The sequence below is a fragment of the Prionailurus bengalensis genome, chromosome A2 (assembly GCF_016509475.1).
Source record: "Prionailurus bengalensis isolate Pbe53 chromosome A2, Fcat_Pben_1.1_paternal_pri, whole genome shotgun sequence".
NCBI lineage: Eukaryota > Metazoa > Chordata > Mammalia > Carnivora > Felidae > Prionailurus > Prionailurus bengalensis.
In genome coordinates this window covers 118,310,285-118,335,247 of record NC_057348.1, presented here as the reverse complement: position 1 = coordinate 118,335,247, position 24,963 = coordinate 118,310,285, and the positions used below count along the sequence as shown (strand labels likewise).

The 24,963-nt window shown below is 51.4% G+C and overlaps 3 protein-coding genes and 2 long non-coding RNA genes across 8 annotated transcripts in view; 3 read left to right on the top strand and 2 right to left on the bottom strand.

Moving 5' to 3' along the window:
- Positions 1–10,786, top strand: part of HOXA3 (homeobox A3) — a 45,118-nt gene extending 34,332 nt beyond the window's left edge. For 2 of the 3 annotated variants that reach the window (XM_043589139.1, XM_043589141.1), the window contains 2 exons: positions 7,006–7,651; positions 9,041–10,786. In XM_043589139.1, coding sequence (XP_043445074.1) covers positions 7,126–7,651; positions 9,041–9,840 — 1,326 coding nt within the window. In that variant the 5' untranslated portion in view covers positions 7,006–7,125 and the 3' untranslated portion in view covers positions 9,841–10,786. Of the gene's footprint in view, positions 1–4,055; positions 4,168–7,005; positions 7,652–9,040 lie in introns of those variants that run through there. The other variant, XM_043589140.1, reaches the window with a different exon arrangement.
- On the bottom strand, positions 287–3,922 carry LOC122488033. Its single transcript, XR_006298540.1, has 2 exons — positions 3,780–3,922; positions 287–3,239 (listed from the first exon to the last, which is right to left on the bottom strand). It is a non-coding gene; the product is annotated as an uncharacterized LOC122488033 (long non-coding RNA).
- A 4,458-nt stretch (positions 10,787–15,244) lies between the features above and the next one.
- On the top strand, positions 15,245–17,633 carry HOXA2 (homeobox A2). The gene is made up of 2 exons (XM_043589142.1): positions 15,245–15,771; positions 16,420–17,633. Exons 1-2 carry the CDS (start codon positions 15,381–15,383, stop codon positions 17,157–17,159), a joined length of 1,131 nt encoding a protein of 376 aa, XP_043445077.1. The 5' UTR covers positions 15,245–15,380; the 3' UTR covers positions 17,160–17,633.
- Positions 17,634–17,962: 329 nt separating this feature from the next.
- On the bottom strand, positions 17,963–21,701 carry LOC122488032. Its single transcript, XR_006298539.1, has 2 exons — positions 21,462–21,701; positions 17,963–18,100 (listed from the first exon to the last, which is right to left on the bottom strand). It is a non-coding gene; the product is annotated as an uncharacterized LOC122488032 (long non-coding RNA).
- A 121-nt stretch (positions 21,702–21,822) lies between these two features.
- HOXA1 (homeobox A1) lies at positions 21,823–24,591 on the top strand. 2 transcript variants are annotated; one of them, XM_043589145.1, is made up of 3 exons: positions 21,920–22,285; positions 22,489–22,583; positions 23,046–23,156. In XM_043589145.1, the coding sequence occupies exons 1-2, from the start codon at positions 21,929–21,931 to the stop codon at positions 22,546–22,548; spliced, it is 417 nt and encodes a 138-aa protein (XP_043445080.1). In that variant the 5' UTR covers positions 21,920–21,928; the 3' UTR covers positions 22,549–22,583; positions 23,046–23,156. The 2 variants fall into 2 exon arrangements, with proteins under 2 accessions (XP_043445079.1, XP_043445080.1); XM_043589144.1 differs by having other exon boundaries at positions 21,823–22,583; positions 23,046–24,591.
- The last annotated feature ends 372 nt before the right edge of the window (positions 24,592–24,963 follow it).

The following is a 24,963-nucleotide window of genomic DNA, read 5'->3' as shown; positions in this document are numbered from 1 at the left end:
CTTGGGGGCTGCGAGGTGAGCCCGGTGGCCTCCAGCGCTCTGGCGGCTTTGTCCACTGCAGCGGGGCTTGAGTCCCAGGAGCTGAGCCGCAGGCGGAGGGAGGGTCCCGAAGCAGCGGCTCTGGCCGAGGTGGCCCGCGCGGCGCTTGCTCGGCGAGACGGCCTGGAGGGGGTGGGGGCTGGGTGGATGGGAAGGGGAATCTCTCCCGGCTTGGCCGCGTTTGCTGGCGGCCAGGGATGGAGAGGTAGGGCTGACCTAGGCAGCCAGAGCAGCTGGGAGAGGGAAATCAATGAGTGTGCAGACGCGCTGCCATTTTATTGATGATGCTTCAGGCCACTTTGTTCAGTGCTGGGTTGGTTGGAGGACGCGCTTTCCCACGCGCGGGACCGAAGGTGCAAGACCCGGAGGACGGAGGACGCGCCATTGTTTCCCCAGTACTCTACCCGGGTAGGGGTGAAGACAGTTCAGATCTAGGAGAGGCTTAGGATAGGGGTAAGCGTGCCCGACGCCCAGAAGCTCTGTTAGTCTAAATTTCGGGAGCCAGAACTGGGTTTGGGCTTCATAATGTGCATGGCCTGTATGCCCCATTGTAATGCACCCAGCTGGCTTGCAGAGTTTTAAGGACTGGCTGGTGCACCCTGGGCTAGAGAGAATTCGAGGCAGAGTCCGCAGGAAGCAGAGGCAGACATTTCTCCAGCTTCAGACCCCAGAAACAGTGCTGTAGCCAGGATAGAAGCAGATGAGAGATAAACCATGCTTGCAAATTACTGGGAAAGCCTGTGCTAATTGCACTTTGGAGACCCAGCACTCCTGGGAAGGATGAAAACTCCCTGAAACGGTGAAGGAAACTTCACTTTTCTCTGCTCTTGGAGATCTTGGGGTGGAGGAAAGGGGTGTCTACAAGGAGTCGGGAATCAGATTTTCTCCGTGACTTAAACAAACAAAAAAAAATCTTATTTCTTTCTGTACTTGAAAAAAAAAATCAAATCAGGTTTCCCCTACTTGAGAGGGATTTACATCCCCAGAAGGGAAAGGCTGCTTCTACCCTCCCCCGCTGCCGTCCTCGGGCGCTAACCGTGTTTAACTGAGGCGGTTTCAAGTGCCCTAAAACACCCCTTGGAAATAAAATGTAAGCTTTAATTGCTGTTCAATTACTTGTCAGCATTTCATATGATTTATGACCCAGTTCTGGCGCATTTTTGACCCAGTTAAAGACTCATAAATAATATAGTTTCGCTAGAAAGAATGAGAGAGGGAATAGAGGTTTGTTAAAGGCATCTTTTTATTGTCACTTCAGTGCCAGCCAGCGGAATAAATATCTAGGGATGGACTCTCAAACTGGTTCTGTATAAAAGTGTGCACAGTGAAAAGAAACCAGTAGTCCAGTTTCTAGAGCACCAGTTGGTTTTTCCTTCACGCAAGGAGCTAAAGCCACTCCATAATAGCTAAACTACAGCTATAAAAAACAGGCTAGTCCCCTTTTACCCTCAAAATGCCAGCCTCACCCTCACAGGCAAGTGTATTTCCTCATTAATTTTCCTCTCCATTCCCAGATTTCAGTGCCTCTTGTGCCTTACCTTCCTCCCTGGCTTATAGACAGCCTTGCAGGGACCCCAGCGCCCCCCCCCCCCCAACCCGCAGACCTGTTCTCAAGGAGGCCCCTGCAAAGGGTAGAGAGGCACAAGCACACCTTCGCTATTTCAGATATTTTTCTAGCACTGGGAAAATGTTTTCTTCTAGTCCCCGTGGGCAAGACATAAGGGAGCACAGGGACTGAGGAGGGGGGTTTGGGGGAGCAAAGGGGTCCTTTCCACAAAGATAACCTCAGTGGTTTTGGCTGAGCAGGGTGAATGGCTGCGGGATTTGCCTAGAAAAGACACCGCAGCCGCAGCAGTGGGCAATTTCTGGCAGTGAAAATCGGCAGGCGGTATTTTTCTCTTAAAAAACAGTAACACAGAACCTTCAGCAATCATAAATTATTACCTTTAATCACATCGCCTGCCTTGCTCTAAAAGCCAGTCCTGTGGATTTCAGCAGAGAGGCCCAAACCCGGAGGTCTGCATGCCAGGGTGTGAGACCAGTCTTGAGGTCAGAGCCAGATTTGTGCCCACTGCAGCCAGCTGCCCGGAAGCCATCTAGTCTGGGACCATCCAGCAGAGACCCTGTCCCAAGCTCCCACCCCAGCTCTCCCTCAACTCCCATGGCTCTTCAAGTCCAGTCCCAGCATTTTGCCCGGCACAGTCTTGGTGCGGGTGAAAAGGTATGTGCCCCAGATGCCCCAGCCCTCACCTCGGAACCCTCGGCCCTCTTGGCCCAGGCGGTCCCCTCCCCTGGCAGGTTCTCACGGAAAGCTGGCCTTCCCTGCAGCTGGCTTAGCTGAGAAGGCGGTGAGAGTCGTGTCAGCAGTTTGGAGGAGAAAGTGCGGGTTGATTATTGACCCACGCCTTCTTTCTTCAAATGCCACATCCGACCAGGCCAGTTTGAAGAGAAAATGCAGCCGAGCGATTTTTGCGGCGGCTCTCACCTCCTACGCCGCCCGGCTCCCCCTTTTAAGTTGCGCTGCCGCAATATGCCATAAGGAGCAAGTGTTTGCTGTTTTGTGCTCTGTTTACAGCTTTGGGGCGCCGAGTCATAAATCTTGCCCAGCCATAAATGACAAAAACCATTGGTATGCATGAGGCCACCCTGGCCAGGAGTGCTTTTTGATTTCTCCCTTTTCCCTTGGCTTTGTTTTTGCTTTAAGGTGACACTTTGGCTCCCTGACAGTTTAAACATACTACTTATATTTTTAACACCTTCCTTTGAGAAGGACTGGCCGTTGACACCTTGGAATTGCATGAAAGCTCCGTTTCTCTTTTTGCCACACACATACCCTTGCAGAGTTCGCTGGAGAGTGGAGGGAGGCATTAGAAGAGAGAAAGACCATCCTCCTTAAAGTTGTGGCAGTATTGCGGGGCACACCCAGGCCTTTCCTTTGCTCAGTGTCCCTGCATACCACTAATTAGAGAAGAAAACATTATAGACGTCGGTTTGTGTTGGGGTCAGAGTTTTATCTGTCTTTTCCTGTGAGTGAGCTGCCCGTCTGTACTATGAAGTAGGCATAGAAAAGCTGGAGACCCAGGTTTCTAGGCACCCTAGTACGTACCTGAGCCCAGCGCATCCCACTTCACTGCCTGGACTTGTGTCCATTTCCCCCAGGTTACTTCCCTCTTGGCTGCCAGGATTTTAAGAGTTTCTGCCTAAAAATATAATGAAAGACAGCCCAGTTGGCTCTTGGGGAGGTCTCTTGAGAAGGGAGGCCCTATCCCTGTCCCCCAAGGATTGCCTTTGAGGTTCTCAGGTTGGGGGTGGAAGATTTGGTAAAGTGCTCAAAGTCTGGGGGACTCTCCTTATGGTTCTCTTTCCCCTTGCACCCCAACTGGAAGTGTTCAGGGCAGAGGGTTACGTGGTTTCTCAAATGGATTCCCAAGAAATAGAGCCCGGCAAGAGAGCCCCTTTGTGAGAGCCGTTTGTCCTCATTAGCATAATTTTCCTGGACTTTAGTGACGCCTAGAAGCGAGGAGAGGGAGGGCGTTGGGGGTTGGGGGGAGGCTGCCCTCCTCCCGCCGCCGCGGAGCTCCCCCTCTCGCTCCTGTCCCTCCCCTCGCCTCAGCCCCATCCCCCACGCCGCCCCGCGCTTCCCCAGCCGCCTCGGCCTCCCCTCCCGCCCGCCCCCAGTACCCCCCACCGCACCCCCCAGCCAGACGCTGCTCCGCGTGTAATATTCATAAGAAACATACCCAAGTCGGTGCCACTAGCCCAGGCAGAGCCCTGCGCCGCGCTAGCGCTTATCTCCGGGCCACGGCTGCTGCCCTCGGGAAGGGCAGGGGGCGGGGGTGTGGGGGAGGGGTGGGTGGGTGGGGTGGGTGGGAGGGGGGGGGGTCCAAGCCGCCCCAGTCCGCCCTGGGCGAGCCGTGCCGGAGCAGCGAGGCGGCCAAGCTCTGCGCCGCGGCGTCCGGGCCTCGGGGTCTCCCTCCCGCCAGCCGTCTCGGCTGATGCTGAGGGTCGGTGCCCATCCCGCGCCTAGGGGACCCGGCCGGGCCGCTAAGCCGGGCCGGGGGCCGGAGCCCGAGCCCGAGCCCAAGCCCGAGCCCGAGCCTGAGCTTGCGGCGCTCATCAGAAGTTAAGGTAAGCAGGGCCACAACCGGCCGCTCTCCGCGCTGAATGGCGGAGTTTACGTCTCGGTGATTTATGGCTGCAGACTTAAATCTCGGTTCAAGAAGAGTTCACAAGCCGGAGCTTCCTTCCCGGCAGTGACTGATACCCTTACACTTCGAGTTCAGGCCGCTTTCCCATCCCCGCCCCCACCTCTTCCCTCTCCCCTAGCCCAGCCCCAACTTTTCTGGGTTGGGGAGGGAGGGGTGGGCAAGGGGACGAGGGGGCTCTTACCCGATATTCCCGCTTAAACTCGGGGTGAGGGCAGGCTGAGGAAGGGGCGGGAGTGGAAAGAGGGAGCGGTGTCTGAAGGAAGGAGGTTGAATTTGGGCAGATCTTCCAGAAAGACAATAGGGCTTGCTTTCTGCACTCAATTTAGCCTCCTCAACTCTCTTTCAGCTCTTGCACCTGGGGGTTATTGTCCAGAAACAGATCTTTTAGGAGGAATCTCCTCCCACCCTCAGCCCTTGCTTGAGGGGGTGCAAAGCAAGTTTCCTGACTGGCAGATCTCCAACTTCTTTACTGGATTGCAAACTTTGGGGGCTGGGGTGGGGTGGGAAGGGAGAACTGTGTGGGTCCCAAGGTGGTTGTCTGCTGACCTTAAACAATAGGAAGGACTCTGGTGGGATCTCCAAGGTGAATTCATATTTTTAGTTTATGGGGGTTGTTGTGTGCTCTTTGGTTTTTAGTGGTATTTTTGTTATTTACAAGACAATGATCAACTTGATGAAAAGACTTAAGTAAGCAGCAGGCCAGTGTAGCTTGTGATAATGGATTGAAAAGTCACTTGAAATGTTGCACATTCAAAATCACCTTTATTTTGTTTTATCTAATATCTTGCTGTTCAGGTGTCTGGAGTAATTTTCTTAACCTGACATTTTATTTTACACAAGCCTGGTATCTTAAAAATTTATAATGGCAGACAGTAACACTGCCAAATGTAATAGAACTATTTTCAGTGAAAGAACAGGAAACTGAGACATTCAATTACTATTCAGTTTTAAAATTTATTTTATCCTTTTTAAATTTTTGATCATAGTATCTGTAGCTTCCAAAATAGAAACAATACTCCAGGGCTCAGGATCACGCACACTAACTTCGAATAAGGGAAGCTGTAATTTTTAATTGAGGTTCTGGAAAATTAATTGTGCTTGTTTTCCATATGTTGGTCAGATTGTTGGTTTAATAATGAAATCCAAAGGAGTCCATTATTAAAAACAAAATTGTAGTCATCTGCTTGTGGATGGCTTTTTCTAGTTAACAAAGTGTCTGCTATTCCTAGAGAACTTGAATGACTCCAGGACTCAAATATACATAGTTGGGGCATGAACTAAACCATTTTCTTCTTGAATTTGTCATTGTATTTTTTCTTACATGGTCACACTAACATTCTGAGTGTGTGTGTGTGTGTGTGTGTGCGCATATTAACTCACGTAGAACTTTTCTCAGCTGAGAATGAGAGATTGACGATGCACAGGTTGAAAACAAAAATAAAACAGATTTCACTTCTGCAAACTGCTTTCTAAATAATATTTTTTAAATAAGGGGTTGAGAAGGCTTTCAGTTGCTTTTAAGATTTCCAGTCTTGACCTTTACTTGGTGTTTCTGAAGCAGGTAAATAGGCCAAGTAACAAACATCAACAACAAGAGCACACAAAGATCAGGGCACTCTGGCAGGATTTTATGGCTTGTGCTTCCATCCCTCGTCCGGAGCCAAATGACCCCCATACATCAAATTACATAGCAGTTTCTAAGACAGAACCTATTATCCTTAAGTTGGAGGGAGAGTTCAAGCCGTGGTCATGGAGATGAACGCTGGTTTTTCAGGTTCCTGGTGGGTTGTTTTTTTCTCTAATCCATCATGTTTTAACAGGTAGAATTTGGTAGTTATCCTGAATAACAGCACCTCAGAAAGTCCAAGGCAGGAGGGTCTGGGGACCTTCTGTAACAGGGGAGAAGAGGTGGGAGTGGCTTGCTGGGTCAAGCCTGAGAAATAGGGAGAGGAAAAGAGTAAAGAACTGTCCAGGATTTGAGTTTGACTTGCTGGAGCAAGTGTTGTTGTTGGTCCTTTCCCACGCAGGATGTTCCCTCCAAAGTTTTTTCTCTTCCCTTCTTGGCTACAAGGGGCTCATTTGGAGGAGGTAGGTCATATCCCCTGCCCAAGGGTAGATTAACTGCCCAACAAGCTCAGCTTCTGAAATCCAGCGGGGTAGTAGGGCAATTGCCTGAAAATGTTTTGTGCATACCTGTCTTGGGTGCTGAAAGATCCAAGAAGGGGCTCGATGGGAAGTCACCCTGCATCAGGGCTCTTTTGCCAAATATTAGTCCTAAAGCGAGGACTGGAGAACAAATTGGCAACCTAAGCTCTCCTTTGCCTCCTTGCCCCCTTCCCCATGATCCTGAGAGGGAAGGAGTCGCAGGGCTCGCTGGACAAGGCCAAAGAGCAGAGACGAAGGGACACCCCAAGTTTCTTCTCTCCTGGAAAAGAAGAATCCCAGCCCTGTTCCTTTCTAGCCCATCAACCTTTCTTCTTTAGGACTCCGGTTCTGGAGCCCCAGCTTCCAGCCCTCACTTATTCTCCTCCTCTCTCCCCGGAAAACCCCCTAACTCCAGACGCAAGTTAAGCAAATATTTGTAGCTGCCAGTAAATTCCAGCGGCTTTTTATAGCGCGGCTCTCTGCGCCCGGGGCCAAGTCGTGCTGCTAAATATTGCTGACCACTTTTTCTTTTATGGCTTTCATGTCACTTAGCTATTGAGAGTAAGATGGATTTGCGCGGAGCCCTCACCGCGCTGCGATTCTCGCCCCCCAGGTCTGCGCGGGGCAGCCATTGGCGGCGGAGTATCACGTGACCTCGGGGGCGTGCCAATGTGCGCCCTCAAGGGTGTCAAGCCCCTGTCAGAGTGTGCGATCAAGATTGTGAGACAACGCGATGCAAAAAGCGACCTACTACGACAGTTCGGCGATCTACGGTGGCTACCCCTACCAGGCAGCCAACGGGTTCGCTTATAATGCCAATCAGCAGCCGTATCCGGCGTCCTCAGCACTGGGCACTGATGGCGAGTACCACCGACCTGCCTGTTCACTCCAGTCGCCCGCCAGCGCCGGGGGCCACCCCAAGGCGCACGAGCTGAGCGAGGCGTGTCTGCGCACCCTGAGTGGCCCGCCCACCCAACCCCCAGGCCTCGGCGAGCCCCCCCTGGCCCCGCCGCCCCCCCAGGCCGCGCCCCCTGCTCCACAGCAGCCTCAACCCCCACCACAGCCCCCAGCACCCGCTCCTGCCGCGCCCCCGCCCCCCTCTTCAGTTTCCCCACCTCAGAATGCCAGCAGCAACCCCACGCCTGCCAGCGCAGCCAAGAGCCCCCTACTCAACTCACCCACCGTGGCCAAACAAATCTTCCCCTGGATGAAAGAGTCTCGGCAAAACACAAAGCAGAAAACCAGCGGCTCCAGCTCAGGTAAAGCCGTACCTTCTAGAGGAGGGGTCCCCTGGCCTGGCTCCCGGCCCCCCAAGCTACCTCCAGTCACAGTCTGGGAGCGCTGGAACATTTTCAAGAACAGCTCCTTCTCCTTCAACTAGGGGGGTGACAGGACTCTGTGTCCAGGAAACCCCCAGACAGACCTGATGAGAGTCTTTCTTGACTTCCTCAAGAGCAAGTGGGACCTAGTGAGTTTGGAACCCCTTCTTCTTACACTCTAGGAGTTAGGACCTTTGGGCATAGCAAACCTGAGCTCCACACTCTCTTTTTAGCATAACTCCTTTCTAGTGGAACAGTGACATCCATCCCACACTGAAATGTGGTAGAATAAAAGCAGGCCTAGTCACCATCCAAGTCAGAATCAATGCTTTGCCTATAAACAGAGCCTATTTTTAATTTTTGCTCCAGTAGATGGAGTGGCTGCCTTACCTCTGGGAAGGCCCTACTCAGATTTAGTACAATGAAGGCAGCCAGGGATCTCCTGGGGGTGCGGATTTGGACTTGTCATGCTAATAGGAACCACTTGGGCCTACCAGAAACTAGACTAGAGGACAGGGCCTGGGTCTTAGGCTTCCCAGCATCTTGGTTACCTTTCCCCCTGCCTTCTCCAGTTCCCAGTACTCTGCTCTGAGCCTGAGCATCTGGGACCCTGCAGAACCAAGGTGGGGGTAGGGAGAAGGGGAGGATAGGAGGGTACAAGATTAGTGGATTAAATTGGGGAGGCAGCTTGATAACATGAAGAACGCTTTAAAGGGACCCCGCCAGGGGCCTGGGCCTCCCCACCAGAAATTGGTACTTTCAATGTGATCTCTTCCTTTGGGCACAGAAGGCCTTCCAGATTGGGGCTTCCACTCCACCTGTCTCCACTGGGTAGACCAAATAAGTGGCCAGTTGAGGCAACTGTGCAATCCTTCCATCAGACAGTGAAAGAGAGAAAGGTTTATTGAGTGTATAATAGGTGCCCCACATCCCAGTTACTGTGAAGGGAATGAAGATGGGAGACCTGCCCATAGGGAGCTTGTAGTCTGATAGGCCTGAATGACTACATGATTCAGAAAGTGAATAGCTAGCTCCAGGAAAGAAATACAGATCAGGAAGGCAAACTGGGGGTTCTGCTTTCCTATCTCTTGCCCTTAGGGAAGCCTGTGATTTGCACCTTAACTGAATGAGGGGCTAGCTACCCAGCTGCTGGCACTATTTCCCCTCCAGGACAGAGGACAGCACCTAGTTCCTCCTCCCCCTTTCTGGGCCCTGACAGACCAAGGGATCTTGGGCCCTGGAGTGAGGAGGGGCCTGGCGGGTTCAGGGGCTAGGCGGGGCCTCGGGCAGCCCCTGACGCCACTCTTCCTCTCTCCTCTGTCCTCGCAGGGGAGAGCTGCGCTGGCGACAAGAGTCCGCCTGGGCAGGCGTCGTCCAAACGGGCGCGCACCGCCTACACGAGCGCGCAGCTGGTGGAGCTGGAGAAGGAATTCCACTTCAACCGCTACCTGTGCCGGCCGCGCCGGGTAGAGATGGCCAACCTGCTGAACCTCACAGAGCGCCAGATCAAGATCTGGTTCCAGAATCGCCGCATGAAGTACAAGAAGGATCAGAAGGGCAAGGGCATGCTGACGTCATCAGGGGGCCAGTCCCCAAGTCGTAGCCCGGTGCCCCCCGGCGCGGGCGGCTATCTGAACTCTATGCATTCGCTGGTCAACAGCGTCCCATACGAGCCCCAGTCGCCCCCGCCTTTCTCCAAGCCTCCCCAGGGTGCCTATGGGCTGCCCCCCGCCTCCTACCCCGCACCCCTGCCAAGCTGCGCGCCCCCACCGCCCCCACAGAAGCGCTACACCGCGGCGGGGGCAGGGGGCACACCCGACTATGACCCGCACGCTCATGGCCTGCAGGGCAACGGCAGCTATGGGACCCCACACTTACAGGGAAGCCCCGTCTTCGTGGGGGGCAGCTATGTGGAGCCCATGAGCAACTCTGGGCCTGCCCTCTTTGGCCTAACTCACCTCCCCCACGCCGCCTCGGCAGCCATGGACTACGGGGGTGCTGGGCCACTGGGCAGCGGCCACCATCACGGGCCCGGGCCAGGGGAGCCTCACCCCACCTACACGGACCTTACCGCCCACCATCCTTCTCAGGGAAGAATTCAGGAAGCCCCCAAGCTCACCCACCTGTGATGGTGGGCTGGGGCTGCGCGCCAGGAGAGTACCCCCCCCCGCCCCCACCTTTCTTCGTCGTTTCCCTGTTTTGTTTTGTTTTAAGATTCTTCCTGTCCTCTCTTTTCTGTTCTCCGCCCCTTCTACCTTCCCCTCCCCCTCGTTTTGTTTTCTTTGGTAACGCGTTTTTATAGTTTATGTGACGTAGCAATCTTGGTTGCTGGAATGGCTGTCAGTATCAGTAGCGATGTTTATCTCCTCCTACCCCCTCGCTCGGCCGCTGGCCCTGCACCCTTTACTTTCTCTACTCTTTGATCAGAAACAGGGTATATGAACAAATTTTCTAGCCGAGTTCTTCAATGTGAATTTGTTCGTACATTATGGCTCCCGAGGGGAAGCAATTACTTTTTTTTTTTTTTAACTTTTAGATTTTTTTTAAATTGCACTTCTTGTAAAGAGCGAGAAAAAAATCAAAGGCGCTTTGAAACAGGGGCTCCCTGTGCAAGGACGACTAAGTGTACGTCTTTCCGTGTGTGTATGCTGGTGAACAGTCAGATTTATTTATATTTTTTTTGCAAGCATTGAATAATCTAAGTTTTAAATATTATTTATCCCCATCCGTTCGTATTTATATTAAAGAAATTCTGTACCCTGATTGTTCAGAAGGTTTCTTGGGCCTTTTGTTCAATAGTGTATTGGCGTACATAGAAAAATTTTTTATTTGAAAGGGAAATATAATTCCTTTATAAAAACGGTAATGATGCAATAATACCAGAGAGGATCCAGCTTTTGAAAAGACTGATTTAGGTTTGTAACATCCGGCCAAACTGAAAAAAAAAAAACAAAACAAAACAATCTGTAAACGTGAAAAATGCTAGATTTGTTTCGAGAGTTCTACATTCCTTGCTGCTCACATTCTGAGAAACTAAACAAAAAAAAAAATAAATAAAGTTTTTATTCTGAATAATATCCGTGTTCAGAAGGGGTTCTTTGGCCGAAGACGGGGGTCTGCGTGGAATTCAGACAGAGGCGAACTGGCTTGAGCAGGCCGCGGCAAGCCCTCTAGCTCCGGAGTGGGGCCTGGCCGGGCGGCTCGCCCGGGAGCGCAGCGAATTCTCGGAAGGCTGTAGGAGCTCCCGGAGGCGGGCAGCTTTGCAAACCGCCGAACGCCAGCCCGCTGGGCAGCCTGATTCCCAGCTGCCACGGAGGGGCCAGCCGCAGGCGCAGAAGCTGCGTGAGTGCAGAGTGCGGGAGAAACAAAAGGCCGCGGGCCCAAGCGCGGCGGGGACGCACAGGTGCCCGAGAGGCCCCGCTGGGGAGTAAGGCAGGGCGTTCTTCTCCAAGATCTTCCTCTAGGTCGAAGAGGACCAGTCAATGCCTTAACCCTGGGAATCGCCAGCCGCGCGGAGGATGGCGAGCATTTTCTCGAGCAACCGGACTCTCAGTAGATGCTTTTCGGTCCTTTATCGCACTAGGAGGAAAGAATCACTCCTAAAATCGCCACGGGGAGCTAGGAGGCTCGAACCGGACAGCCTCACCCAGGTCTCCGGCAGAAGAAAAGAAAGGCTGAACTCCCAGGAGCCTCCCCGAGCCCTTCCCTGGACTGTTTGAGTCCCAGCTTTGGCTTCATCCTGGAATTTGGGATCTGGCATTCTCTGGATTTATTTCCTCTCCTTCATCCCTCCTCGTTCTCCTTCTGTGGCCCCAGGGGGAGGAGGGGAGATAAGGGAGATTGGCATCTTTCTAATAAAAATGCAATTTTATAAGTATTTCTTTCTCATGATGCTCCAGGAGCTAAATGTTACATTTCTACTCCTGGATTTAAGATAGGGCTACCTACTGACTGGCTGGCAGAGGCAAAAGCAGGCACAGGAAAGGGAAATATTTTCATCTTCAGATTAAAGAACTACTTGGAGAAGGAACCAAATTCAGAAAGTGTAAGCCTCAGAACTGTATCCCCATCAACATCCCCTTTCTAAATTGGAAGCAAGGAACCACCTGCGTCTGGGGATCAGAAGCATCTGATGTGAGAAATAAATCCTCCTTCTCCCTGGATTGTATCTTTCAGAGACGGAGGTGAAAAATGTCGCCATTTTGTTTGCAATCCAAAATATCCATCATCATGGCCACTATCTTTCCCCTGAGAAGCTCCCTCAGCTGATCTTTAGAAACAGGCACCGGAGCCATTTTTGGGTATCTCCTGGGTCCACAGGAGCTGCTTTTAGGGGACCTTTTCACATTTTAAGAAAAAGAAAAAGGCTCTGAAGGTATAAAGCCAGGTAGCTGTAGAGATCTGAGTTTTTCTCTCACAGCCAGAGATGCTTCTCCCCTATCTGTTCAGGGGCTCCTGATACACATATATTTTTTTTCATTTTTGAAAGAGTTTGGGTTACAGAAGGAGTAGATCTACTCCCCACCCCACCCCAACCTCCCTGCCGAAATATGGCGCACCTCAGAAAATGCAGAGTCTGGAAAACCAGTCTTTGTGAGGACTGGAGCGTCTGCTCTTTTAGTTGTTCAGATCTGAACTGAGCAGGCTAAGCAACACGGAAGTCTTATGAGTAATAATTTTAGAGAAGTGTATAAAAGTACCTAGTAAAATAAGGAACAGTGGAGAAAGAGAGACAGAAAGAGAGAGAGAGAGAGAGCCAGGGAGCTCTATCCATTCAGAGAGGGAAATCTTTCAGGGATATCACTATTTGAACCCGTTTCCAAAATCTGCTATTTAGCTGAGAGGCAACTGGTTTGGAGGCATCCTCCCTCCCTCAGGACACAGATTTTTAAATGAAATTCCAATATGATTTCCCATATCTTGGCAATCAAAACATTCGTTTTGGGTTTCAAAGAAAAAATATTGATCTCACCTCCAGCTTCCAAGATATTAAAAATAAGTCCTTGTTAAAAGATTCCTGGGTTAAAGCAATAGATTTGGGGAAGATTTCAGTGTTGAATGGTCAAAGAAAAGGGTTTGCTTCCAGATGGTGTTTGAATTAAGGCCGCTGAGGCGAGCAGAAAGCTCTCACCCACGCAGCCCCTGACAAAGCCTCAGCGATATGGGGGCAGCGCTGCTCTCTCTCCGTAGTTCCCCCTCCCCTTAACCCCTCAATATTATTTCTGGTAAAAGCAAATGGCAAAAGCCGCTATCCCAGAATCTGCAAAGCACCTTTCCTAAAAGCAGCCTTATAACTCTTTCTGCTGCCAGAAAGATATATTTTAAAAGACTAGTTGTCCTTGTTTACTTGCGTTTCCTGCTCTCCTCTTTGCTCGGCCACATTTGATCTTGGAAAGAGCTCGAAGCTGAAATGTGTTCTTAAGGGCCAGAAGCTGTCAAGGCTTTTGGTGAGCAAGATTGATCGCGCCCAGACTTCCTTCAGAGCTTTGTTTGGAATAAAAGCAAGAAAACTGAAAAACCTCACATTTTCCAAAATAGCATCTCTATCTGTAAGGCAATGCTGTGGGCCAGTCAATGACGGAGGCCACTTTATATGTAATTTCCAACCCAAGCCCCCTTTGATGCCGGCCTTAGAGAAGGAGTCCTAGCCTTGTGCTGCGGTCGGCCTTTCTTGTTTTCTACGTAGATTTTTCTCCCCCACCAACCTCTCTCTCCCTGGCCATCAGAATGATTTATTTTCCTGCCACGGATGCCTGCCGGCCTGGGGGAGTCTGATCACTTGGTCCATTTCAAAGGAAGCAAAAGCGAATCATCATCCTCAGGGTTTGAGGGAAAAGAGATACCTTCAGATTTCTCTCTCAGCCTCCTCCCCTCTTTCTGGCTTGGTGGATTTTTAAAAAGTTATTGTTTGGTACCTAAAGGTGTTATCTTTTGAACCCTCCAGCACAGTCCACGATGCCCTCAGTCTCAAGTCTCCGAATTGGAAAAAAGAGAGAGTGAGCAGAGAAAAGAGAACGTTTATAATTCCTCCTGAGGTTGCCCTCTCTCACCTGCGATGCTGTTTCCCACAACAGAACCTGAGTGCAAACATCCCTGGTGGCCAAGGAGCGGAAAGGTGTGGGAGACAATTTGGGCTGCCAGGGAACACGAATTGCATCTGAACCAACAAGCCCCCAATCAGAGCGACAAGGACCAGGAGAAGAAGGAGAGGGAAAGAGAAAGAAAGAGAGAGAGAGAGAGGAATAAGCGCCTTCTCCTTCCCTGCTGCTAACTTCCAACAGACTTCCTGGAAATCAGAAATACTCACCGCACCCGAGCCCTACGGGTATGAAACCCAGAATGCCAGGAGCCGCAGGAGCCTGCTCCGGGTGGCATTGCTTTGGTTGGTCGCCGCCCTGGCTACAGAGATTTGGACACATGAACCTGGGGTTGTTGTCTTGCTTGGCACATGCATCTATCTTTCTTGAGCCACTCCTGAAAAGTTGATGGCACCGGAAGGTTGGGAAGCTTCGAGAGCCGCCTCCCCGTCTTCCGCTTCCCTCTGGAGCCAGATGCATAGCTGCCTTGGAAAAGCCGGCTAACAATGGGCCGGGGTCCGGGTCCGGCGAGGGGGGGGGGCGCAGACTCCGAGCTGGGCTTTGGGAGGGGGGCGAGGGCATGCGGGAGGGGTTTGGGGAAGGAGAGGTGGACAGAGGAGAGAGGGAAGGGGACAGGGGGGAAGAGGAAAAGAGGGAAGGAAAGAGAGGAAGGAAAACAGGAATCACTTCTGAGATCCAGTAACTGGCTTTAGAAAAGGCAGAGGAAAATGGAAATAAAAGAGGGGAGACCCCAAAATGAATCCTCTCTTTTCTGTGTCTTCTCTCTCTGTCTGTCTGTCTCTCTCCCTCCCTCCCTCCTTCCGTCTCTCTTTCTTCTCCCAGTCTCATCTCCCCTCTCCCTCTGCTCCTTCCTCCTGCCTTAGCAGAACTTATGTGGCTGGGATGCGGGGCTCTCGGGTGTCAAAACTTTGAAGATTAATGGATTACTTTGTTAATGACTGCAGGCGTCAGACTGAGGTGCTTAGATGATTTGTGAGGTGCGAGGCGTCTTCCCGACAGTCCCAAACAATGCGCGGAGTGTGCGGGGGAGTTAGAGGGCAGCCGCCGGCGGGCCCGGCAGCAGGGCTCACACTCGCACACACTCACACACTCACACACACTCCCAAGCGCACACACCAGGTTCTGTGCTGATCAGGAGGCAGGCAGACACCCTCGCCCCCACGCACTCCCGGGCATCCCCACCCACACCCACATATATGTATTTTTGCCCTGAAAAAAGTGTAAATAAAGCCTCGCTGGCCCCCAATGAGGCGTTCCTTCCCGACTTTTTTGGATCAATCAAACAGACAGTGGCTTCTTTTGATTAAAGCCCAAATTGTCATTGGGCAGAAGCAATCATGTGACAGCCAATTCGGTCCAATTTCAACCTTGTCTCCATGAATTCAATAGTTTAATAGTAGCGCGGTCCCCATACGGCTGTAATCAGTGAATTAGAAAAAAAACACCCCAGCAGCGATCTTCTATGATAGATTTTTTTTTCCTCTGCTCTCGCCTTTTTCCCGGGCCTTGCCCCCCCAAAGCCCCTCCAGAAGAGGGAACTTTTTCTCCGAGGGGGCTCCAAGGAGAAGGCCATGAATTACGAATTTGAGCGAGAGATTGGTTTTATCAATAGCCAGCCGTCGCTCGCTGAGTGCCTGACATCTTTTCCCCCTGTCGCTGATACATTTCAAAGTTCATCAATCAAGACCTCGACGCTTTCACACTCGACACTGATTCCTCCTCCTTTTGAGCAGACCATTCCCAGCCTGAACCCGGGCAGTCACCCTCGCCACGGCGCTGGCGGCCGCCCCAAGCCGAGCCCCGCGGGCAGCCGCGGCAGCCCAGTGCCCGCCGGCGCCCTGCAGCCGCCCGAATACCCCTGGATGAAGGAGAAGAAGGCGGCCAAGAAAACCGCGCTGCCGCCCGCCTCGGCCGCCGCCGCCGCCGCCGCCGCCACCGGCCCTGCCTGCCTCAGCCACAAAGGTCAGTCCAAAGACTTGGCCCCAGGTCCCGGGACCCTCTGCTCCTTCGGGGCTGCCCGGGGAGCGGTTATGGGGGAGGGGAGCGTGGGCTGGGAGAGAAGGGGGAGAGAGGGAGAGATGCTTGGCTGCCTTCCCTTCCCCTGTGGGCTCAGGAGTGGGTGTGATGGAGAGAAAAGGGATCCTGCGCTGCACAATGAGACATATATATATTTTTAAGAAAGGGGGGGGGGGAAACTTTCCCTAACTTGTGTAATGTGGGATGATTTATTTGAGTTGGAACTGACCTCCTCTTGTCTAGTTGTCCTAGAGTTTGGCTTTTTGACAGTAATGAAGAGTGATAGATCGCTCTTGCTCAGCTAAGCAGCTGATGCATTAATTATAAATTGTGGTGTGGCTAATATAAAGTTTGCTCCCGGATGGAGAGGTTGGGGGGAGCCACAGGCAGGAATCTGGTGGAGGTGGAAAGAGATGGGGTCTCCCCGGGCTGGGCTCCCAGGAAAGGCAGCACAATAGCTCCACTGCATCCAGGGGCGGCCATTTTGTTGCAGTTGATCTTTTCTGCTATATTTATTCTCCAGTGGAATAACCCCGCTCGGACCCCTCCACCTCCAACTGTGCGCGTGTCTCTTGTTGGTTTCCCTTTCCGCAGAATCCCTGGAAATCGCCGATGGCAGCGGCGGGGGCTCCCGACGCCTGAGAACTGCTTACACCAACACGCAGCTTTTAGAGCTGGAGAAAGAATTTCATTTCAACAAGTACCTTTGCAGACCCCGAAGGGTGGAAATCGCAGCGCTGCTGGATCTGACTGAGAGACAAGTGAAAGTGTGGTTTCAGAACCGGAGGATGAAGCACAAGAGGCAGACCCAATGCAAGGAGAACCACAACAGCGAGGGGAAATTTAAAAGCCTCGAAGACTCTGAGAAAGTGGAGGAGGACGAGGAAGAGAAGTCGCTCTTTGAGCAAGCCCTGAGCGTCTCCGGGGCCCTTCTGGAGAGGGAAGGTTACACTTTTCAGCAAAATGCCCTCTCTCAGCAGCAGGCTCCCAATGGACACAATGGCGACTCCCAAAGTTTCCCAGTTTCGCCTTTAACCAGCAATGAGAAAAATCTGAAACATTTTCAGCACCAGTCACCCACTGTTTCTAACTGCTTGTCAACAATGGGCCAGAACTGTGGCTCAGGCCTAAACAATGACAGTCCCGAGGCCCTCGAGGTCCCCTCTTTGCAGGACTTTAACGTTTTTTCCACAGATTCCTGCCTGCAGCTTTCAGATGCAGTCTCGCCCAGTTTGCCAGGTTCCCTCGACAGTCCCGTAGATATTTCAGCTGACAGCTTTGACTTTTTTACAGACACACTCACCACAATCGACTTGCAGCATCTGAATTACTAAAAACATTAAAGCAAAACAAAGCATCACAAAAACAAAAACCCCTTTGACCAGGTGCTTTTGCCTTCTTTTATTCTGAGAGTTGATTTTTATTTTCTTTTCTTCCTGACCTACCCTCTCTCTCCTCTAAATGTGGAAGATTTTCTGCTTAGTGATTCTCCTGGTCCAGTTTCAGAGCCATCCTTTACAGATTATTTTGGAGTTTCAGTTCTAAATCTAATCCAACACCCCTCTATGTGATTTCCTGAAAGCAATATATGAGGCCTGCAAGAAAGTGATCATATAATTGTATCTTCACTTTCTTTTTATTTTTGTATTACATTAGGATGCATTGTCATGAGTATTTTTGGTAGAATAAATTCTCCTTTGCTATAAGTAGCTTTCTTATTTTTTCTCCCCCCTCTTTCTCAAGGCTCATAACGGTTTCTTTTTCTTCTTTTAGTCTAACTTGGTAAATAAAATTCTGGTCACAATTCATCTTCTTTTTCAATTTTAATATATTTATTAAGGGGGCATGTTCAAAGTCTTCAGTAGTCAATAACAAAAAAGAAAGCCAGAACATAGGACTTCTGAGAAATGTTTTTTTTTTTCCTCTCTTTTTAAAGGGAATGGATTTGGTTTTTCAGTGTAGAGGTTCAAGCCATAGATTTAAATTGGTAATAGAAACAGGATTGGGCAGCCTCACGGTTGGGCCAAGCCCAAGCTTTTGAAAGTGGAGAAATAAAAGTGCCTACAGAAACCGCCCAACTCCAGGAAGAAGGAACATGGAGTTTCTTTAACAAGCTACCAGTCTCCAGGTCAATAACTAAGTTATCAACAATTCATTTATTTATACACATTTGTTTCAAACATCTACATTCCAACCCCCTCCCCCACAATCCCCGGAAACATTTTCAGTGTGGTGGATTAGTCTCCCAGATGTTGATGGGTCCAGGCAAACAGACCTAAAAGGTAGAGAAAACAAAAATAAAACAAAACATGGTTACTAGCTGGAAAATGCACTTCAGAAAGCGTTCTTTCCAATCCTCTGGTCCAGTCATTCTAGGATTCTTTTTTTCAGGGTCAGAAAAATCAATATTTCATTCTTAAATCTGTTTACATGGCAAATAATGGATCATTAAAGCTTTGAAGCCAGGTTACCAAGTTGAGATTTAAAATGGAGAGTTTCTGCGCCCTAGGTTATAAATTAACCCAGTTTCTAGAGAGAGAAAGAGAAAAAGCACTTTAAATGAAATATCAATAAAATGTAATCTAGGGCACGTTCCTGGGCTGTCTTGCTCCCCCCCCCTCCCTTCTTATATCTCCCCATGCTGATTTTTTCCTTACTGAGCTCTGTTGTGATGGCTACTTACCGTGAGAAAACGCAGTGTGTAAGCAACATGTGTGGGGGGGCGGGTTGATTTAGGAACCCGGCTCTTAATAGTTAAGGCTTGGAAGTTACAATGAAATCGCGATCTTTCTCCATGGGTTTGCACCCTATCTTCCTTCACCCTTTTGCCCCCTACATCCTGGCAGCGGCGGAGGCGTGTGAGGACCCCGGCGGGTCTCCAGCCCCAGGCGCGGAGCTGAGCAGGGCAGCCCGGCCGCAGCCAGGGCTGAGCCGCTGCTGTTTGCGATTCGTCCTACGCTCATAAATCAAACGCTTTCTATGAATGAGAATGTCATCAAAGAGATCAATTGCAGGAACACATGCACAAATAAAAATCCTCTTACGTATTTGCCGGGGATCCCCGTCCGAAAGCATTAAGTTAGAAGGCGTTTAGTCATAATTCATTTTTATTGCTCTTTTAAAACAACAGCTTGGCTGAGCCGCGGATGCCATGAGCAGCTCGGGGCCTCGGCGGCGTTTGTCTCCTCCTCGCTCCTTCCCTTTCTAGTAGAAGAGCCCTGAAAGAGGTGCTTTGAGCCCAGCAAGACGCTTGCAGGCCATCATTTAAATAGTGACCAAGGTCTCCTTTCACCCACTCTCCCAGAGCATTTAAAGAGACTTTAGCTCCAGTCGTGGGGCGCTGGCCTACAAGCCAGGAGAACCAAGAGTCTCCTACAAGGCGGGATGAGCCCCAGGATTTCGTGGGGGGTGGGGGAAGAACCGAGCTACGGAAGCCTTGCGGGCTCGAGGCCAGAGGAGACCGCCTTTGTAAGTAACACCGGGAGAGCAGCGCTCTGGGCGGCCAGCCGGGGCGGAGCAGGCTCTGCTGCGGGAGTCCGGCCTTCCGGGAGCCGGGAGCAGCGCGCGGAGGCAGGTCTGTCGCCTGCCTGCCGGAGAGATTGCGGGCCTCTATGCAAGTGCATGAAAGCGGTCCCAAGAAAAACACCCCCACCCATGCTGGCTCTGAAAGAGGCCCGGAGGGAGGAAGAGAAGTGGAAGGAGAGCAGCACAGAGGCCGAGAACTAGCAGAGGCAGGAGAACGGTTGCGGTCCCGGGCGGCTTTGTGGCGCTAAGCCCTGCAGCCCAGGGGGTTGCGCAAACCCGGGCCGAAGAAGCCAACAAAGGCACAGGAATGAGGCAAGGAGAAAGAACGTACTTTGGTTCGGAAAGCAGATCGTCCGCAGTGCCAGCACCGACACTCTCACGTCCTACCGCCTCCCCGACAGGAGCCGCGTCCCTCCCCATCTCAGGAGGCCTGGCACTCCCAAGGAAGCCGCCTCCGGGAGGGCCTCCTTTCCTTTTCCCTTCTCGAAAATGAGTGTCCCCAGGTGCTGAAATTGGGGTAGGAGTGACCTTTCCTGGCTGGGCTCGCTCTTAACCGTGGTTGGGGATGGGTCAAAGGTCACAGAAAAATACTATTTCAAAAGTAAATGTTTAGGGAAAAATTGTCTTTGCTACCGGGGGAATCCATAGTCAAATGTCTGCAAGAGTTCCCCCTTTTGTGGGGGCAGGTTTGGTGGGGGAACTTCTGTATGTGAAGAACAGAATGCAGAAACCTGAAAGGTTGGCTAACACATTTATGATGGGCCTGCTTCAAACAAAACTTCCTTCTTCTAACTGGGGAGGGAAAACTAGAGGGGAGTGGGGACCCCGTCCTCAGATAAATTTTATCTGTCCCATTCCGATGTGATAAGCAGGGTCAGAGAAAAATCTATACTGCATTGGCTGCAAAGCTTCTTGGATGATCTCTGGATTTCTTTTACCTAAGAATGCATCAATTCTCGGTCTCAGTTTGGCATTTTCTCTCTACAAGCCAAGGGTTGACACGAAACCTAATAGTAAACAGCAATTAACGACCCCGTCAGCATCAGGGTAGGATGAGGGTGATGGAGAACAGGACCCCTGGCCTGGGATGACGCTCAGATTTGCACGTGTCTCTCTAGAGAAAGACTTGAACGTTCACACAAGGAACTACATAGATACAAAGGGGAGGAGGTGTTGTTGGGGGAAGAAGAAAATGTCCCGTCCACCATCAGCCATCTGTCCACCGCCCCTCCCACCTGCCAGCCCCTAACCCCCCACTTCAGACATGCAGTAGAATGGGGGGGGGCGGTTAGTGGATAAAGGAAGCCCTACAACTCCTAACATCCCCCCTCCAGAAAACAAGCACCACTGTTGGGGCGTGGTGGGGGGAGTTCAGCGTATTTAGTTGGAGCTGTGGTCTCGCCCTTTGAGGCCCCCGCTGAAGCGCGCAGACTCCTGGGTCCCGGGGAGCCGGCAGATGGCCTGCAGCGCACCGCCCGGCCCCCACGCTGGCCACGTCCGCTAGCGTCATCTTTCTCCCCCGCCTCCTACCCTTCAAAATCCAGCGGCCGAGCTGCTCCGGATCCCATAGGGCTCCCGGAGCAAAGCTGAGTGGGGAGGAGAAAGGGGCGGAGAGCGAGGAAAGAGGGAGGGCGAAGAGCCGGCCACCCTCGGCCTTTTCCGGCAACCTTAACTACTACCAATCACCCGCTCCCGGGCGTCGAATTACAAAAGCTCCTCATTGCCTCGTTAATAATCAGTTGCGGTGGGGGAATAGGGTTCAGAGACCCTCCTTGGGGAAGGGAAGGCTTTTTTGGTTTTTGTGTTTTTTTGTTTTTTTCTTGCTCACGTCCCCTCCACGCCCAGCCGGGTTCCTCCCAGCCAACCCTCTGCGCACTTCCCTCTCCTTTCGAAGCTCGGGGAGCTGGTGGCCTAGCCTCGTCCTACGCCACGGTCCTCTGCGCTCCTCACTGCCCCGGCACCACAGCAGGGACTGTGTAGTGAAAGCGCCCGCGGAGCTACCCTTTCTGCTCCGCGCTCTGCGGGCTCGGCCCCTGAGCTAGTGGGAGGCCAGCGAGCTCCGGCCCACTGATTCCCGACCCAAGAGAGACGGAGCCCCCTTCCCTTCTCACCTCTTGCCAGTTCATCTTTCTGTGCACGGTGGGGAGGGGGCGGAGACGGGGATGCCTCCCAGCCCCCACCTCCCGGAGGGGGGGAGAGCGGAGTCGGCGCGCGCAGAAGGTGGCTTCTGTTCCCCTTCGGCCCAGCGCTCCGAATCTGCCCTTGCAGCCGCCGCAGCAGCTGCCGCCGCCTGGGCCGCCTGGGGGGGCGACTGCGCGTCACCTAGACTGGAGGAGCGCCGGGGATTTAAATGCCACTGAAACGGTGATCCATCACCGCGGGAGCCAGCAAACTTTCGCAGGAGGCTCAGCCATTGGCTGACATAGTCACGTGCCCCTCCCCCTGCGCCCTCCGCCCTCGCGCCCCCCCTCTTGCGCACTGTACATTCATATCATTTTTCTTCTCTGGCCCCATGGAGGAAGTGAGAAAGTTGGCACGGTCACCCAGGGCTTCGCAGGACCCGGTCCCTCAGTGACAGATGGACAATGCAAGAATGAGCTCCTTCCTGGAATACCCCATCCTCAGCGGTGGCGACTCGGGGACCTGCTCAGCGCGAGCCTACCCTTCCGACCATGGAATTACAACTTTCCAGTCGTGCGCGGTCAGTGCTAACAGCTGTGGCGGCGACGACCGCTTCCTAGTGGGCAGGGGGGTGCAGATCAGCCCGCCCCACCACCACCACCACCACCACCACCACCATCACCCCCAACCGGCCACCTACCAGACTCCCGGGAACCTGGGGGTGTCCTACTCCCATTCGAGTTGTGGTCCAAGCTATGGCGCGCAGAACTTCGGCGCGCCTTACAGCCCCTACGCGTTAAATCAGGAAGCAGAAGTAAGTGGTGGGTACCCCTCGTGCGCTCCCGCTGTTTACTCTGGAAATCTCTCATCTCCCATGGTCCAGCATCACCACCACCACCAGGGTTATGCCGGGGGCGCGGTGGGCTCGCCTCAGTACATTCACCACTCATATGGACAAGAGCACCAGAGCCTGGCCCTGGCCACGTATAATAACTCCTTGTCCCCTCTCCACGCCAGCCACCAAGAAGCCTCTCGCTCCCCTACATCAGAGACATCTTCTCCAGCGCAGACCTTTGACTGGATGAAAGTCAAAAGAAACCCTCCCAAAACAGGTCAGTCTTGCCATTCCTTGGATGCTCCTTGATGGTTCTGGAAGGAGCTAGTATGTTTAGTTGCCAAGGAAAATTAATACTTTTTTTTTTAAAAAAAAAGTTCTTGCTTCCCACTGGTGTCCGGTGTGGACAGACTGCCCAGGTGTGTTGGGGCAAAGGCACATCTGGGGCTGTCGTGTTTCCAAAGGGGCTGAGTTTTAGAGGTTCTGGAATAGGAAGTGGGTAGGGATGTGTGGGGGTGGGGGTGGTTCTGTTAATATCTCCAGGCTCCATTCATCACTGGTCTGACCTTGCTAATGGTTGACTTCAGATTAACACTTTACACCTCATCAGTCACCTTTCCCAGCTGAGTTTCTGTTGAGAAATTCTTGATCTCCCCTTTATCTGAAGCTTGTAGGGGATCTCATATCGATTGTAAAAATTTTTACCTTGTTCTTTCATCGCTCCCCACCATGCCCCCAGGGAAAGTTGGAGAGTATGGCTACGTGGGTCAACCCAATGCAGTGCGCACCAACTTCACCACGAAGCAGCTCACTGAGCTGGAAAAGGAGTTCCACTTCAATAAGTACCTGACGCGTGCCCGCAGGGTGGAGATTGCCGCGTCCCTACAGCTCAATGAGACCCAGGTGAAGATCTGGTTCCAGAACCGCCGGATGAAGCAGAAGAAACGAGAGAAGGAGGGTCTCTTGCCCATCTCTCCTGCCACCCCGCCAGGAAGTGAGGAGAAGGCCGAAGAATCTTCAGAGAAGTCCAGCTCCTCGCCCTGCATTCCTTCCCCGGGGTCCTCTACCTCAGACACTCTGACTACCTCTCACTGAGGCCGACCAAGCCCCAGACTCCGCAGCCCAGGCTATTCCGCAGGCTGGGGACTCCTTAAGCAAAGCACATTCTTAGCTTATCTTCCTTTCCATTTACAGTCTCTCTCTTCCTTTCTGATCCTATCTGGGGAGCTCCTGGCCAGGACAGTGTGTTTCCAGAGAGTCCTGGAGTAGAGGCTTGATTGGGGTGTGTGTGTGTGTGTGTGTGTGTGTGTGTGTGTGTGTGCTAACTCCTTGATGCAGATTGGGTGCCATAATCAATTTTCTGATGGCCCCCAACACTCCTCCCTACTTTGGAGATTTCCACAGTCTGTTCCTTTCAGATGTCCTTTGGAATATAGTCTCCTTTGCCAGCAGAAACATGTTAGAGGGAGGCCTATCTTTTACCTATCTGTATATTTACAGTTCTCCCCTACTTTGCCCTTAAAGTAGGATAGAGAGAGAGGAGAGTCCAGGAGCTCATGAGGAAGAGAGGCACTATGAGCTTGTTTACACAATTAATTCATCCCTTAATTTAATTCAGTTTCATGTGTGTGAGTTTGCTGGTTGTAAATACTTTGTCCCAAGAGATTTATCTTTATACAGATTTTCTAGAAATGTTTAGATTAAGTGACTAAAACAGGGTAGGCAACTCTCAAAGCTGGTACAATTTTATATGTTATGGGTTAAAGAATAAAATCACTCACTTAAACTCAATCAGATGCCTCAGAGGGTAGCCTGCATGTGTTCTTTCAAGTGAGTTAAGAAGGCCTGCGGAATACGAGGTTCAAAAACCTTGCTTCCTGTGCTGGGTCTCCCCCTATCACCACCCATTTAGTGTTTCTCTGGGCACATTCTTTTTTAAATTTGTGCTGGATTATTCAGAACCTAAAGGTATTATTCGAACCAGCTTCTTCCTTCCACAGTTATCTTAGCTGGATATGATGTATTTTCAGCTCAATTGTTAATGTGATGGATGGCACAATGAATGTATATTTTGTGTGATTCGTGAATAGTCTTTTGCATGTCGCACAATGTTTTGATGTCCCTGAAGTACCACACTGAGTTATATCAGTTATTCCTTGTGAGCCTATGATATTCCCCATTTCCTGTACAATCATGAACAGCTCTGAGATCCTGGAGTGATGTGATCTAGAGCAGAGTTTACGGGTCTTAAGATGTCTGTAATAAATATATTCAAGTTTCACATATGCTTACGTGGCCCTGAATTTGGCTTGGCTACAATTTACTGGTTCCAACAGCGTTGGCTCGTTTCATGTGGGGAAGGGGAGAAGGGTGCTGTGCATTTTCAGAGGTGGGCCTTTTCTTGGAAAAAAAAAAAAGCAAATGCTTTTCATTATGTAGCTGAAAGTTCCCCTATGAGTGTCATTGCACCTAGCTAATACCTACTTACTAGGTTGATTTTCTTTAAAATAACAACAGTTCCTTTATTATAATCCAAGTTCATACTGGAAAAAATGAATGGTGAAGAAATTTATGAAGCAGATCTATTTTTGAAACAAACACGGATACTTCCTGGGTCAAGTGCTAACCTTTTCACCTCCAACTGAATGTTGACGTAT